At 44.9% G+C, this 12581-nt stretch overlaps 1 protein-coding gene across 6 annotated transcripts in view; it reads right to left on the bottom strand.

Annotated features, from left to right (window-relative positions):
• robo3 (roundabout, axon guidance receptor, homolog 3 (Drosophila)) overlaps positions 1–12581 on the bottom strand; it is an 85325-nt gene that overhangs the window by 4678 nt on the left and 68066 nt on the right. For all 6 annotated transcript variants that reach the window (XM_054730425.2, XM_054730424.2, XM_070555647.1 and 3 more), the window contains 9 exons: positions 7565–7731; positions 7304–7425; positions 6999–7215; positions 6373–6497; positions 6036–6219; positions 2676–2915; positions 739–778; positions 500–639; positions 175–420 (listed from right to left, as the gene is read on the bottom strand). In XM_054730425.2, coding sequence (XP_054586400.1) covers positions 175–420; positions 500–639; positions 739–778; positions 2676–2915; positions 6036–6219; positions 6373–6497; positions 6999–7215; positions 7304–7425; positions 7565–7731 — 1481 coding nt within the window. The remainder of the gene's footprint in view (positions 1–174; positions 421–499; positions 640–738; positions 779–2675; positions 2916–6035; positions 6220–6372; positions 6498–6998; positions 7216–7303; positions 7426–7564; positions 7732–12581) is intronic.

Below are 12581 nucleotides of genomic sequence, written 5' to 3'. Positions count from 1 at the left end.
ACTGAAACCAGACCAGATTTAGACTCTGAATCATATCCAGGCCCAAATCTGGTCCCAAAAAACATCAGTGGATCAACAGGGTCAGAACCCAGTGACATGGTTTTATCCAAAAGACTAACAAAAATGTGGAAACAGATTTGTTTTGCAGAATCCGTCCTGTTGTGAGAGACTCACCACTGCACCGATCTGGCTGCGCATACTGAGCACCACAGGGACCCGGATGGGCGGTCCAGAGCTTGTCCTGCAGCTCATTAGCCTGGGTGGTGAAGGGCCTAGTGGAGGCGGTGGCATATGGAGCGATAGATGTGAAACTCTGCAAGTCTTCACTGGTGCCATCAATGGTGCTGTAGATGGGACCTTCAGTGGATCCTCCAGTGCTGCATCTCTCTGTCTGACCCAGATAGTCTGACAGACCAGCCTCTGAAGGGGGGAGAGAGTTTGGTTTAATACAGTCGATTTGTTTGGCTCCAGCTCGTGCACGCAGATGAGTCCTTCCTACCGTCGTAGTATCTCTCAGCTGTTTCCAGATTGGAGGAGCAGCCACTGGTGATGTCTTTACCACTATGGACCAGACTGGCACTGGGCCAGGAGTCTGCCAGCCACGGGTAGGTGCCAACGCTGCCACCGGGAACACCAGGCCTACAAAAATATCGTGGTATTACCTAAACACACTATAAAGATTTTATTAAAGACCAAGACTAGAAAGAAGTCTGATCCGAAAGGACACACACCACCCACCTTCCACAAAGACCAGATCCGTCTGCATGTGAGAATCCAACTGCAAGGAGACACATACTGTAAATGTCACATGAGGGAGTCTAACCACTACACGGTGCATTTTACTAGGAGAGGTCAGATCAAAGCCTAGTCCGGATCTGAGTCTGGTCTGCTGAGCTGCCTCTAGGTCAGACTCAGTGAGGGTTAGACTCCACAATGGTAACCACTTCTATTTACATTATATAGACAGAGTATGAAGGCAGGGCCATGGGATGGATGGTGTCCCTGTGATGGTGTTGAGTTTAGTGGCAGCAGGAGCCCATCCCTGCAGTTTGCAGCTGATGAGGAGGCGACGGTGGCAGAAAGGTAAGTGCTCAATATCTATGTGCAGTGACGTTAACTTTAACCTGCGTCATGGAGATATGGTGAGTGTGTCTTGTCCAGTCAGTGCGCTGATTAAATATATGGGTCATATATTTCATCTCATCCTTATTAATCTTTCAGTGTAATAATAATATTCATTTCAACTTCAGTAATTTAAGCACAGATTCATCAAAACATTTCATTTAACCATATTGTCCATTTCATTATGTGATTAGTTAACTCATATTGTTTATTTCATTGTATGATTTAATTATGAAAGTTCATCCTTCTTTTTCTGTGAAGCAAAGCAGTCTTTGATAAGTGAAAGCTGGAGAGAAACCTTGGTCAAGCAACAGTATCTTTCTTGCAGATTAAAGGCACCAGTTAAGACTCATGTTTCCATATGACCGGATACTGAAGAGGGCACACTGTAGGTGGAAAACCGACCATTTCTGGAGGCTACACAGACGTGACCCACAACCAGCTAGCTATGTCCAAGAGCACCTGTTTCACATCCAGTTTTTTCAGACATGAACATAGTGATGCTTTTTCACCAGTTAGGCTCTAATAACTACAAAAAACTTTTTAAAGGGGTATTATGGAAGTTTGATGGCCAAAACATGTATAGAAATAATAAATGTCTTCTTCATACATTCTCCTGCAATGCCCTGGTCCTGTAGAATGAGCCCTGGCATTTTTACTGTGATTGCCTGTTTTTCTGTAAAATCACAGAAAAAGAGAGCTGCTCGGGTCGAGCAGGCTGCTTCATGCACGTTCACGCTCAGGCATAGCCCTCCGAACCGTTCTTTGAACGTTATTTCAGCTGTTATCAAGCATATAAATGTTACAGATACAAAGGACAACACTGGTGCTTTAGCTTGCCTAGTAAGACTTTGGGCTTTTGTGCAGGAGACCCGGGTTTGATTCTGGATGTGAACATAGTTGTTTTAGCGTTTCTTTTTTACATTAATGATATATTTATTTACAGTAAGATGCCCAAATTTTTATTTGAGACTCGCCGAACGGCATTGAATTCACAGAAAAAAAAGATGTGGGTTCAACTTTCATTTTGGAACAATTTTTCAAGCAAGGGAAGGGAATGATCTGAGCATGCAGGAGGACTGACCCATCATAAACCTTTGTCGGCTGTGCTGAAGAGAAAGGTACAGAACCAAATTATTTAATGAATTAGCTGCGCGTTTTCCTGTCCTCTGTCCTCCGGACCACACACACACACACACACACACACACACACACACACACACACACACACACACACACACACACACACACACACACACACACACACACAAGGGACTGTCTCAGCTGTTATTTTCGTTAAGGAGTGTGCACGTACAGCATGCGCGCCTCGAGCACGAGCCTCCTATTGAAGCTGCCATTACGCTTTTGGCCTGAGGGGGCAATCGCGAGCATAAAAATTCAAAACTCCGTAAAGCCCCTTTAAATGTGGTCAACAATCTGGATTGCTCCTGCAAAGAAAGTTTCTCCTGTAAGACAGCTGAGAGCCTCAGTAGCCTCCAAAAACATTCAACACTATTCTTGCACAATCACAGCTGTGACACGTCCTTCCTGACCTGCTGGTGTGTAGGCAAAGGAGGTGGTGTAGTGGCTAATCTCTTTTCTCTTCTTGTGGCGACAGTAGATCCACACACTGAAGCTCATGAGGATGACCCAGCAGGCCCCACCGATGCCTGCGATGAAGGCCGGCTGCTTGACCACGTCAGTGATTTGCTCAGCCAAACTCACGCTGCTCTCTTCGGTGTGATCACTGGTCCCTTCATCTCCAGGAGAAGGTGGCTGTTCTGATGGCACCTCTACGAAACACAACCCAACATGAGATGTTTTTTATGCAATGTGTGTTGACGCACATTTCTTCAAGACTAAAATTGTAATGTTTGCTTCTAAAAATAAGACATAAAATGGACATCTGGATGCTTTGGACTGAGCTCAGTGTTAGTACTGTGGCCATAAGCTGTTTCTTTCAGGTGCAGATTGCTCCAGCTGATGAGTTGATACAGGTTTGGTGAAGATGATGCCACTGGCATGGAGAAAACACCCATCCTCTGCTTAAGGACGGGTGTCACACAGGCTTTAAGCTGGGTGGACACTGTGCGACTTTTTCACTCGTAGCGTTCAGCTTCAGCTCAAACTGTACGACTTCCTCGCAGGGCAGATCTCACGAGTCATGTGCTCACACTGTACGACCCAGTTCTCGGATGCGATCTGACTGCTCACACTGTACGTCTGGTAGCAACACATCGGACCTAAAAATATGCTAAAAATAGCAGTTTTTACACAACACGTCCGACTTTTTTATGCTGTTTTGCCTGTTGTCCTTCGGGAGTGCTGCAGGAAGACACACAGGGATTTATGGGGGTTGGATGAGGAAAACAAAATAAAGAAAGTAAATCTGTGTTTTGTGATCAGTTTAATTTGACATGAACACGACAAACATGCTTTCTTGACAATCTTTGTGAGTAAAAAATGTGTAGAAATAAAAACGAACAACGTGTGTTTTTAGGGAAATAGCGGGCGCGCGGTGTTGATGCATGATTGCGCATGCGCCGTGAGCGGTTCTGGTACCTTTTGGGTCGCAGCCGCTCGCAGCGCCGATTCAACAGTGAGATATCCTCACGAGGGATGAGCAAAATATCAAACACGCCAGAAGACCGTGAAAGCTCACGATTTCTGATCGGTAGCTGGTCACGTGATGTTAATCGCCTCTCGTAACCCCCTGTACACTACACGACGCTCAGCGCAAAACTCGCCCTGGTCTTGTGGATTCTCGCACGAGTGGAAAATCGGCTCAAAAAAGTGAAAAAGTCGCACAGTGTCCACCCGGCTTAAGCCCTTCTGGCCACACCCAGTAGCACTCATTCATTCAGTTAACTGAAGAGTTAGACTGATGTGTCAGGGGTGTACTCACTTTTGGTGTAAGCACACAGACATTGTGTGTGGAGGTATTTTGAAGGGACAAGTATATAAGCTGTACACTGATTCCATCAGAGTTTGATGTCTGCAGTGTTGTCCCTTCAAAAGATCTAATAAAACATTAGCAAAACTGTGAGGGGTGTACTCGCTAAGTGGACTAATATTTAGTTGGGGAAATTGTTTTGGTTCTACTCCACCCTGAAAACCTCCTCAAAGCCTGACCGCTCCTATTCAATATCCCCCGCCCTCTGAGAACTCTAACTCAGCCAATCAGCGCTGAGCAGCGTACATCACACACCACGACGCTGAGCTTCTCATAAACATGGCGTCTGAAGCAGAGTTCACTGCGGCTCTTTCCTCAGTTCTAAATGACTTGGACACGTCTTTAAAACCACAACAAGTAGAAGCACTAAAAGCCTTTCCTCTAAAAGAAAAAGGCGTTTACGCTGTCGCCAGACACTGATTTTTACTACAGCTAAAAAACTACAGCGTTGTGATGTACAGTCAGCATTTCCTCCTTTTTTCTGATTGGTTATTTTTGAGCTGCCAAGTCCCGCCCCTCATGTGCCTCTGCCTGTGAGTTACTAGATTCTTTCTCTGATAAGACAGAGTATGAGCCTGCCAGGCCAGGCTAGTAATGTTGTATATATACTTTCTTCTTAATTTCTCATGTAGACAAAGATTATAAAACAAAAATCTAAACAAAGCCGTGTGCAGACACAAATCAGAAACCCTGTCTCTGTGGCTGTATCGGTGTTTGTGGAAGATGGAATCAGCTCCTCTAAATCTGAGACCATGGTCTTGATTCAGAAAAGGGTAGAATGCCTTCTCCGGGTCAGGGATGAGGTCCTGCCCCAAGTGGAGGAGTTTAAGTATCTCGGGGTCTTGTTCACGAGTGAGGGAAAACTGGAGCGTGAGATCGATAGGCGGATTGGTGCTGCGTCTGCAGTGATGCGGTCATTGTACCGGTCTGTCGTGGTGAAGAGAGAGCTGAGTCAGAAGGCAAAGCTCTTGATTTACCGGTCGATCTACGTTCCTACCCTCACCTATGGTCATGAGCTTTGGGTAGTGACCGAAAGAACGAGAGAGAGAGTTTTCTCTGCAGAGTGGCTGGGCTCTCCCTTAGAGATAGGGTGAGAAGCTTGGTCATTCGGGAGGGGCTTGGAGTAGACCCGCGGCTCCTCCACATCGAGAGGAGCCAGTTGAGGTGGCTTGGGCATCTAGTCAGGATGCCTCCTGGACGCCTCCCTGGTGAGGTTTTCCGGGCACATCCAACCAGGAGGAGACCTAAAGGTAGACCCCGCAACCCGACTCCAGATAAGCGGATGAAAATGGATGGATGGATGAATGGAAGATAGAGCACCTTCATGTGGTGCTTTGACTGCTCCCAGACATGCCGTAACCCCTTCTTTCCACCAGAAGTGCAAGGGATGCTTAACACAATAGAGGTGTCTTACCCACAAGATCCCGTCCAACTGAGAGCGTCTCAGATACGAAACAGGAGCGAAAGCGTTTCACGTTGCTGGTCCCACAAAATCCCGGGAGAGTTGCAACACCACGCATAATTTCACAAGTCCACACAACAACAAGCAAGGAGAAAGGCTGTGGTTTGTTTACATCGTCTACAGGGGTTTCACAGGAAATGACAAAAGCGTATTTTTACTATCACGTGCCTATTATTTTGAAAGTTTTCAGATGTTGTGACACTACTTTTGTGTTTGAGTTCCTGTCTGGCCAAACTTCCAGACTTTAAATGTAATGATGGTGTCGCTTAGCTTCTGGGACACGTCCAAAATGTTACACTTCACCACCAGGGAAAGGCACGTGTCCAGTGTGATGGTGGCTAACTGTTGTGTTGTTTCACCACACCGGTGGAAAGAAGAGGTAACGCTCAGTTTTTGCACCAGGACAAGATTTCACTCAGTTACAGGTTGCAGTTATCTACCAACCCACTCCACACGTCTCAGTCTATTGGCCCATATGTCCTGTCTTTCTGGACTCACCGATGAGGACAGATACTGGTGGACTCCGGGTGCCAACACCAGCGATCGTCACGGCTGCCACTTCCACTTGGTAGAGTATGTTGGGCATCAGACCAGTAAGCACGGTGGACAGGGTGGTACTGCCCACTGTTCTGTTTATGTAATAGTGCATGTGGTTGTCACTGCCACTGCTAAAACACCAGACCTGTTGAGGTGGAGACCAAGACATTCATGTAGTTAAGAATCTGCCTGGTGTTGCTGCAGCTGTGCCTGAAGCGTTAACAGATCACTAACACTAGAAATAAACTACCTCTGTTACTAGAACCTGCTGTTGCTGTGTGTGAATGTGTGACTTTACCCTGTACTCCGTAATAGTGCCATTCTGCATTTGGGTGGGCGGGGCTTCCCAGGACACATTTATGCTGGAGTTGTTGCTTTGCTTCAGTGTTGTCACAGTAACTCTCTTTGGTGGGTCACAAATAACTGAAAAGATGTAGAATGGTTAGTGTGCACCCAAAAACGACTAAAAGAACAAAAAAGAGAAAAGGAGCTGCTTGGACCAGCGGTAGTTTCATATGCAGCTTCAGATCTGGGCAAGCACGGACCGGGTAGTGTTCATATCTACGTAGCCTTGTGTTTGTCCACGCTCGGAGGTCTGCTTCAGGCTGAACAGGTCCACCACACCCACTACCAACTGATGGGCTGGCTCACGTACACGCCTACCTTTAGAGGGAGCCTCTAATTGGTTGATATAATCAAGCAGCGGGAGATTCCTGCACACTCCATTCATTATCATTCTGGATAAGAAGTCAACATCGCCTCTGACTGAAGCTGCATCTCTCCTCACACACACACACACACACACACACACACACACACACACACACACACACACACACACACACACACACACACACACACACACACACACACACACACACACACAAACACACACACACACACACACACACACACACACACTACCTTCTTCTGGGATTCGAACCAATAGGGTGTGGCTGTCCCTGCCTTGGAACTCATCAAAATATGGACATATCTTTAGCTCATACTCGGTTCCTCTACGGAGGCTAGTGAGGATGCTGCTGCGTTCGCTTGGAGAATTGATGTCCTGAAGGAGCCAGGTACCTCCGCTGGGCCGGTAAAACAGGCGGTAGCCCTGGACATATGGAGACTGGCGGTCCACCTAAAGGACAGGAGATTGGACGTCAGATAAAGCAGGAAATAAATCAGGATGTGGTATTTTGAATAAGATGTGGGGCTAAACCACTCACAGTCCAGGACACCTGGATAAAGGCTGATGTTAGCACAACTGGATCCTGGAGCAGAACCACCACATCCCTGAGCTCCCTCTGGACCTGTCTGTGATCCACTCCTTGGCCTGGAGGACTCACATCTGACAGACACACCGTCACTGTCAGCTGGTTTTGCTGCAGATGGTATGTGTGTGTGTGTGTGTGTGTGTGTGTGTGTGTGTGTGTGTGTGTGTGTGTGTGTGTGTGTGTGTGTGTGTGCGTGTGCGTGCGCAGACTAACCCTGTGTTCTGACTGGCTCAGAGATGGGACTAGGGTCACTGAGTCCATAGGTGTTCACAGCTCTAACAATGAACAGGTAGACCGTGTTGGGGAGGAGACCCGTGATGGTGTATGTTTCCATCTTCACCTTTTCAGCAACCGTCTGCCATGTACTGCCCGCTGATTGGCTGTGAGAAGATCAAGGTTTCTGATATTATGGTGAACATTAAATCAGCTCCAACCTCAGTGGAGAAACCCCAACCTTAATTATTATGAACACCAGGGTGCCTCTTGTCAAGGTCTCCTTTGAAAAAGAAATGTTGTCTCACGGGACTTCCCGGTAAAACAAATACAGTGTGTAATATTTCTACTTGTCTCTTTTCGTTAATGCTTCTCACCTAATTCTATTCTCAGTATTCCTTTTAGCTTGACATTTTAGACCAAACACTTTAAAATAAGATGGACAAACCCCACCCATAGCTTTCTGTGGGGGCCAATCTTGGAACCGCCCATTTGGCTGTGTCACACGTTCAGACCTGCCAACCTTGTACCACATGCTCGGCATTTTTTCAGACTTTGGCAACTCTGTTGATCTCCACACTGTGATGTCCCCATTTCCTGGCTGGAAACATCTTGAAGTATCCTAAGTCTCGTGTATTTTAATATTACACAGTAAAACTCAAAGGTTGCAGTAGCTTACCTTATGTGTGCTTAAACAGGCTGATAGCCACAAGTTACTTGCATTGAATTATTTCAACACCTAATTAATCAAAACTAATAAAATATATTTTAATAAGTATTTATTGATTATGATTTATTTTGTATATGGCAACAGGTGGTTCTGTTTTCAAGAATGTGATTTTAAACTGGCCTAGAGCACATGTGGCTAACTTCTACATTACCTGCAGCTCCCTGGTGACTCATGTCCACACCATAACTGATGAAGCTAAATGCATGGTGAGGTAGTTTAGAGGATGACAAGCATGGTCGCCATTTTTAAATTAGATTTTTTTCTCATTAATTTGGCTAACTCTTTTATTCATTCTTTCTTCCTGTTTTCTTTTATTCGTTTATTGTTGTTTGTTTTGTACAAAGCTGAATTGGTTCCCTTTCCAGTTGTAACGTCCAGAAAGGGTCAATTTCCATCTATATTTTGCCCTACGTGGTGACCCTTTAATCCACAGGAATACATCTATTTATGTGTGTTTTCCAATCTTCTGAACCAAGAAGGATTCTACAGTGCTCGTTGACATTCCAGGACACGAAATTGTCAACAAAGTGTTTTATCCCCAAGATCTTCGGACAATAGCTTTCCTCATATCTCAGACTGCTGGATTTCTCACAGAATGAAAGAGAACTGTTAAAATAAAGAAGAATGAACGATGAATGAACAATGTGTTTAAATGAAATATTTGAATAATCTGTGCTACATCTATTAGGCTGAAATGAATATTGTTCTTGCAAATGATCCATTTATCTTATTATCAGTTTACTTGACGTGACAAGTTAATCAACCATACTCTCATACACATTTGACACAAGTTTAACGTTAACGTCCCTGCACATAAAGATTCTTTATCCACAGAAGTAGAACATTCTTGTATCTGGTGAAGGTGTGGTTTCTGAGGGATGTTTGGTAAACTTACAAACATGTCAGATTCTGATTTGCCAGAATCATAACACGGTGGTAATAAAACAGAATTTACTTCCTGATCAACTCAGTTTCCAGCTGACTCCTCGATTTGGCCAAATCAGAAAAGAAGCCTTTTTGGAACAACCTCCTTTGACCCTCCTTTAAGTCAAAACATTGCCACGAAGCTGCAAGTGATTACAGACACAACAGCTCCTTCCAGAGCTACTGCAACTCTCAGACATCCGTCTTTGACGCAACGAGCCTTCCTGCCTGTTGTGACCCAGAGAAAACTCTAGACCAGAACTGGTCATACTGCGGTCATTCTGCGAACCTCGGTGCCTTGAGGTCCACCAAGACGTCCTGACATTCCGGATCTGCTGGGGGTCCCCGATCAGGGTTCGCAGACCCAACAGATTGCATCTGATGTAGTTTTATTAATAACCAACTCTCTAGTTTACAGCAGACCACAAATTCGTTTACACCCAGAACTCTCCGTTTCTTTCAGATACAAAGGTTCTGATAAACATCTAATTCACATTCCATCAACACACGTACATCCATCACACATCATCATTCATAGCTTTCCATGTATTATAATTAGTCTAGAAAATAAAGTTTATTTTGGTGGTATGGTGCTGTTGTTATGTGTTTTATGCCATTCTGTTTCAGGAAGTTTTCAAATTCTGCACTGCCCAATTTGGGCCCATTATTGCTGAACAGGATGGCTGGGATACCATGAATGGCAAATATTCCCCTCAGTTTTTCCACAGTCATGGATGAAGTAGTATTCGTCATTGGATGAGCCTCAATCCATTTTGAATATGCGTCTGCTATGATCAGGAACATCTTCCCCAACACTGGTCCACAGAAATCCACATGCACCCTCATCCATGGTTGACATGGCCACTCACATGGATGTAACGGAGTAGCCGCTGGATTGGTTTGCTTTGCTTGACATTTATGGCATTTACATACTGCTGCCTCCAAATCAGCGTCCATGTTCGGCCACCACACATAGCTTCGAGCTAATGTTTTCATTCTGGATGCTCCTGGGTGTGCTTCGTGTAGTTCTTCAATCATTTTTGTGTTTTCCTTGGGGAGGTATTATCACTATAGCCCACAGGATGTATCCATCTGTTCAGTTCTTGAAAACATCACATATGGCTGCAGAAGTGGTTCAGTGCTTTCCTCAGGACTAAAGCCTTGCTGCAGCCACTGTTGTACTCTTGACAGTACTGGGTTTTTGCGAGTCCAATCTCTGATTTGCAGCAGTGTGCCATTTATGTGTTCCTGAGCAACACTACTTCACTCTCCTGTTTTTCGTGAGTAGGTTTGGTTGGTAATGGCAGTCGGCTCAGTGCATCTGCATTTCCATTTTTTGAGCCATCTTTATACCGCAGTGTATATCGATATGCTGCCAGGATTAATGCCCACCTCTGTACTCGTGCTGCCACCATGTGTGGAACATCTTTGGTCTCCCCCATCAATCCCAAAAGGGGTTTGTGGTCTGTCACTATGGTGCAATGTTTTCCAGACAGATATTGGTGGAATTTATTTAATCCAAAAATAATAGCCAGAGCTTCTTTTTCCAACTATGAATAGCCACATTCTGCTGGTGACAATGATCGGGACATGTACCCAATCGGCCTGTCAGTGCCATCAGGCGGTCGATGTGACAAAACTGCCCCTGAGCCATGTGGTGATGCATCGCAGGACAAGTCTTTTTTTCTCTGTATTATTATTATTAATGAGTATACATTTACAATCTAAACTTTGATGTTGTGTAAGATTACTGAATAATTTACCAAATTATATATATATATATATATATATATATATATATATATATATATATATATATATATATATGTACATAAATTATAATGTAAACATTATGTACATATATAATTTTTACATCATGTTTTTTTTTCATGTGACTTTACAGTGAATAGTGATAAAATGGATGAGGAGTACCAACCGCCATCACCTGGACAGGTATCCTTCGCTCAGCAACAGGCATGGCCAAGCCCATCTTCTTCTGCTCCAAACCCATGAGTCAAAAACGTCTCAAAAAATATTGCAAATGTTAAAAAAAATGGAAGGAAAATACTAACTCTAAGAGCACACAAACACAAAAACTTATAACAGTCAGGGACCAAACAGTAGACTGGTAGGGCTGCCATCTTGGCAAAAAAAAAAAGAGCTACGATGTAGCCACAGCTGCCTTGGGGCACACTGACAGAGGTGAGGCTGTCGAGTATGGGCGCCACCGGTCTCTCCGACCACCACCAGCAGGTAAGGCGAGGTAAGTGTCTTGCCCAAGGACACAACAGCGGCATTCTCTGCCGGGTGCCGGGATTAATCCTACAACCCTCTAACTACTGGACAACCCGCTCTACCTCCTGACTCCTGCTGCTGTTCTGGGGACAATTATTAATTATTCATACATAAGTATTGATCTGTTTGACCACTCATAACAAAATGCACTGCAGTGTGTCGGCAGATATTGGAAATCGTATCCTTATCAACAATAGTGAAAGCGACAGGGTTCCTCCGTGGGGTCCCCCTGCTTTGGTAGTCAGCTGTTGCTGCCTGGCTGGATCATCTGAACTCAGCCCAATATACTTTTTACTGATGTTCATCTTGTTTTTCAAATGGCACTATAACCACCATTCGATTTTAGTCCACATGGGACCCACATGGGACACTTTTCTACTGCCAACTGCTGGAAAGTACAGACGTGTTACTCCCAGCTCCAGCCTGCCGCCATTCCTTTCCATTATCTTCTTTTTAGCTCACTGTTTCTTACCTCTTAAATTACTGGGACCGTTCTTTAATTTGACTGAGGGGTCTACAACATTTTTCTCCGACTTCCACCTACACTCACCTCTCTCCCTACGTGCTTTGCTGCTGACATGTTCCGACGTCAACTCTCCTATAACATCGCACTTCCATCCTTCTCCTCAGGAGATTTTCAACAATGTATTCTTTCTCTCCTGTCATCATCCTCGGGTGAAGCTGGCTTGAATGAGTTCTTCCTGCTGCCGTCTCCAGCGCCGAACCATGGATTCATTCATGCCAAGCTTACGTGCAGCAGCTCTGTTTCCCTCCTTTACTGCCAGATCGATGGCCTTCAACTTAAATGCGGCAACATATGAACTCATACATGTAGTTAACATGATGAGGGGGTATGGACTTGAAAAAAATTCATCGTCGTGCCGGCTGCTTGAATGTGCTAAATTAAAATGAGCACTTTCTTCGATTTCCACTTTTGACTCCCACCTGTCTCACTTTCTGCTAAAGCGCCCCCTGGCAGGTGAAGGAAAATCTTCAGTAAAGCCGCACCTCATTATGAGCCGCATGGTTCAAAGCGTGGGAAAAAAGTAGTGGCTTATAGTCCGGAAA

This window comes from Nothobranchius furzeri, chromosome 10 (assembly GCF_043380555.1).
Source record: "Nothobranchius furzeri strain GRZ-AD chromosome 10, NfurGRZ-RIMD1, whole genome shotgun sequence".
Taxonomy (NCBI): domain Eukaryota; kingdom Metazoa; phylum Chordata; class Actinopteri; order Cyprinodontiformes; family Nothobranchiidae; genus Nothobranchius; species Nothobranchius furzeri.
Note: the sequence above shows the minus strand (reverse complement) of the source record. Positions and strands in the feature narration are given on the sequence as shown.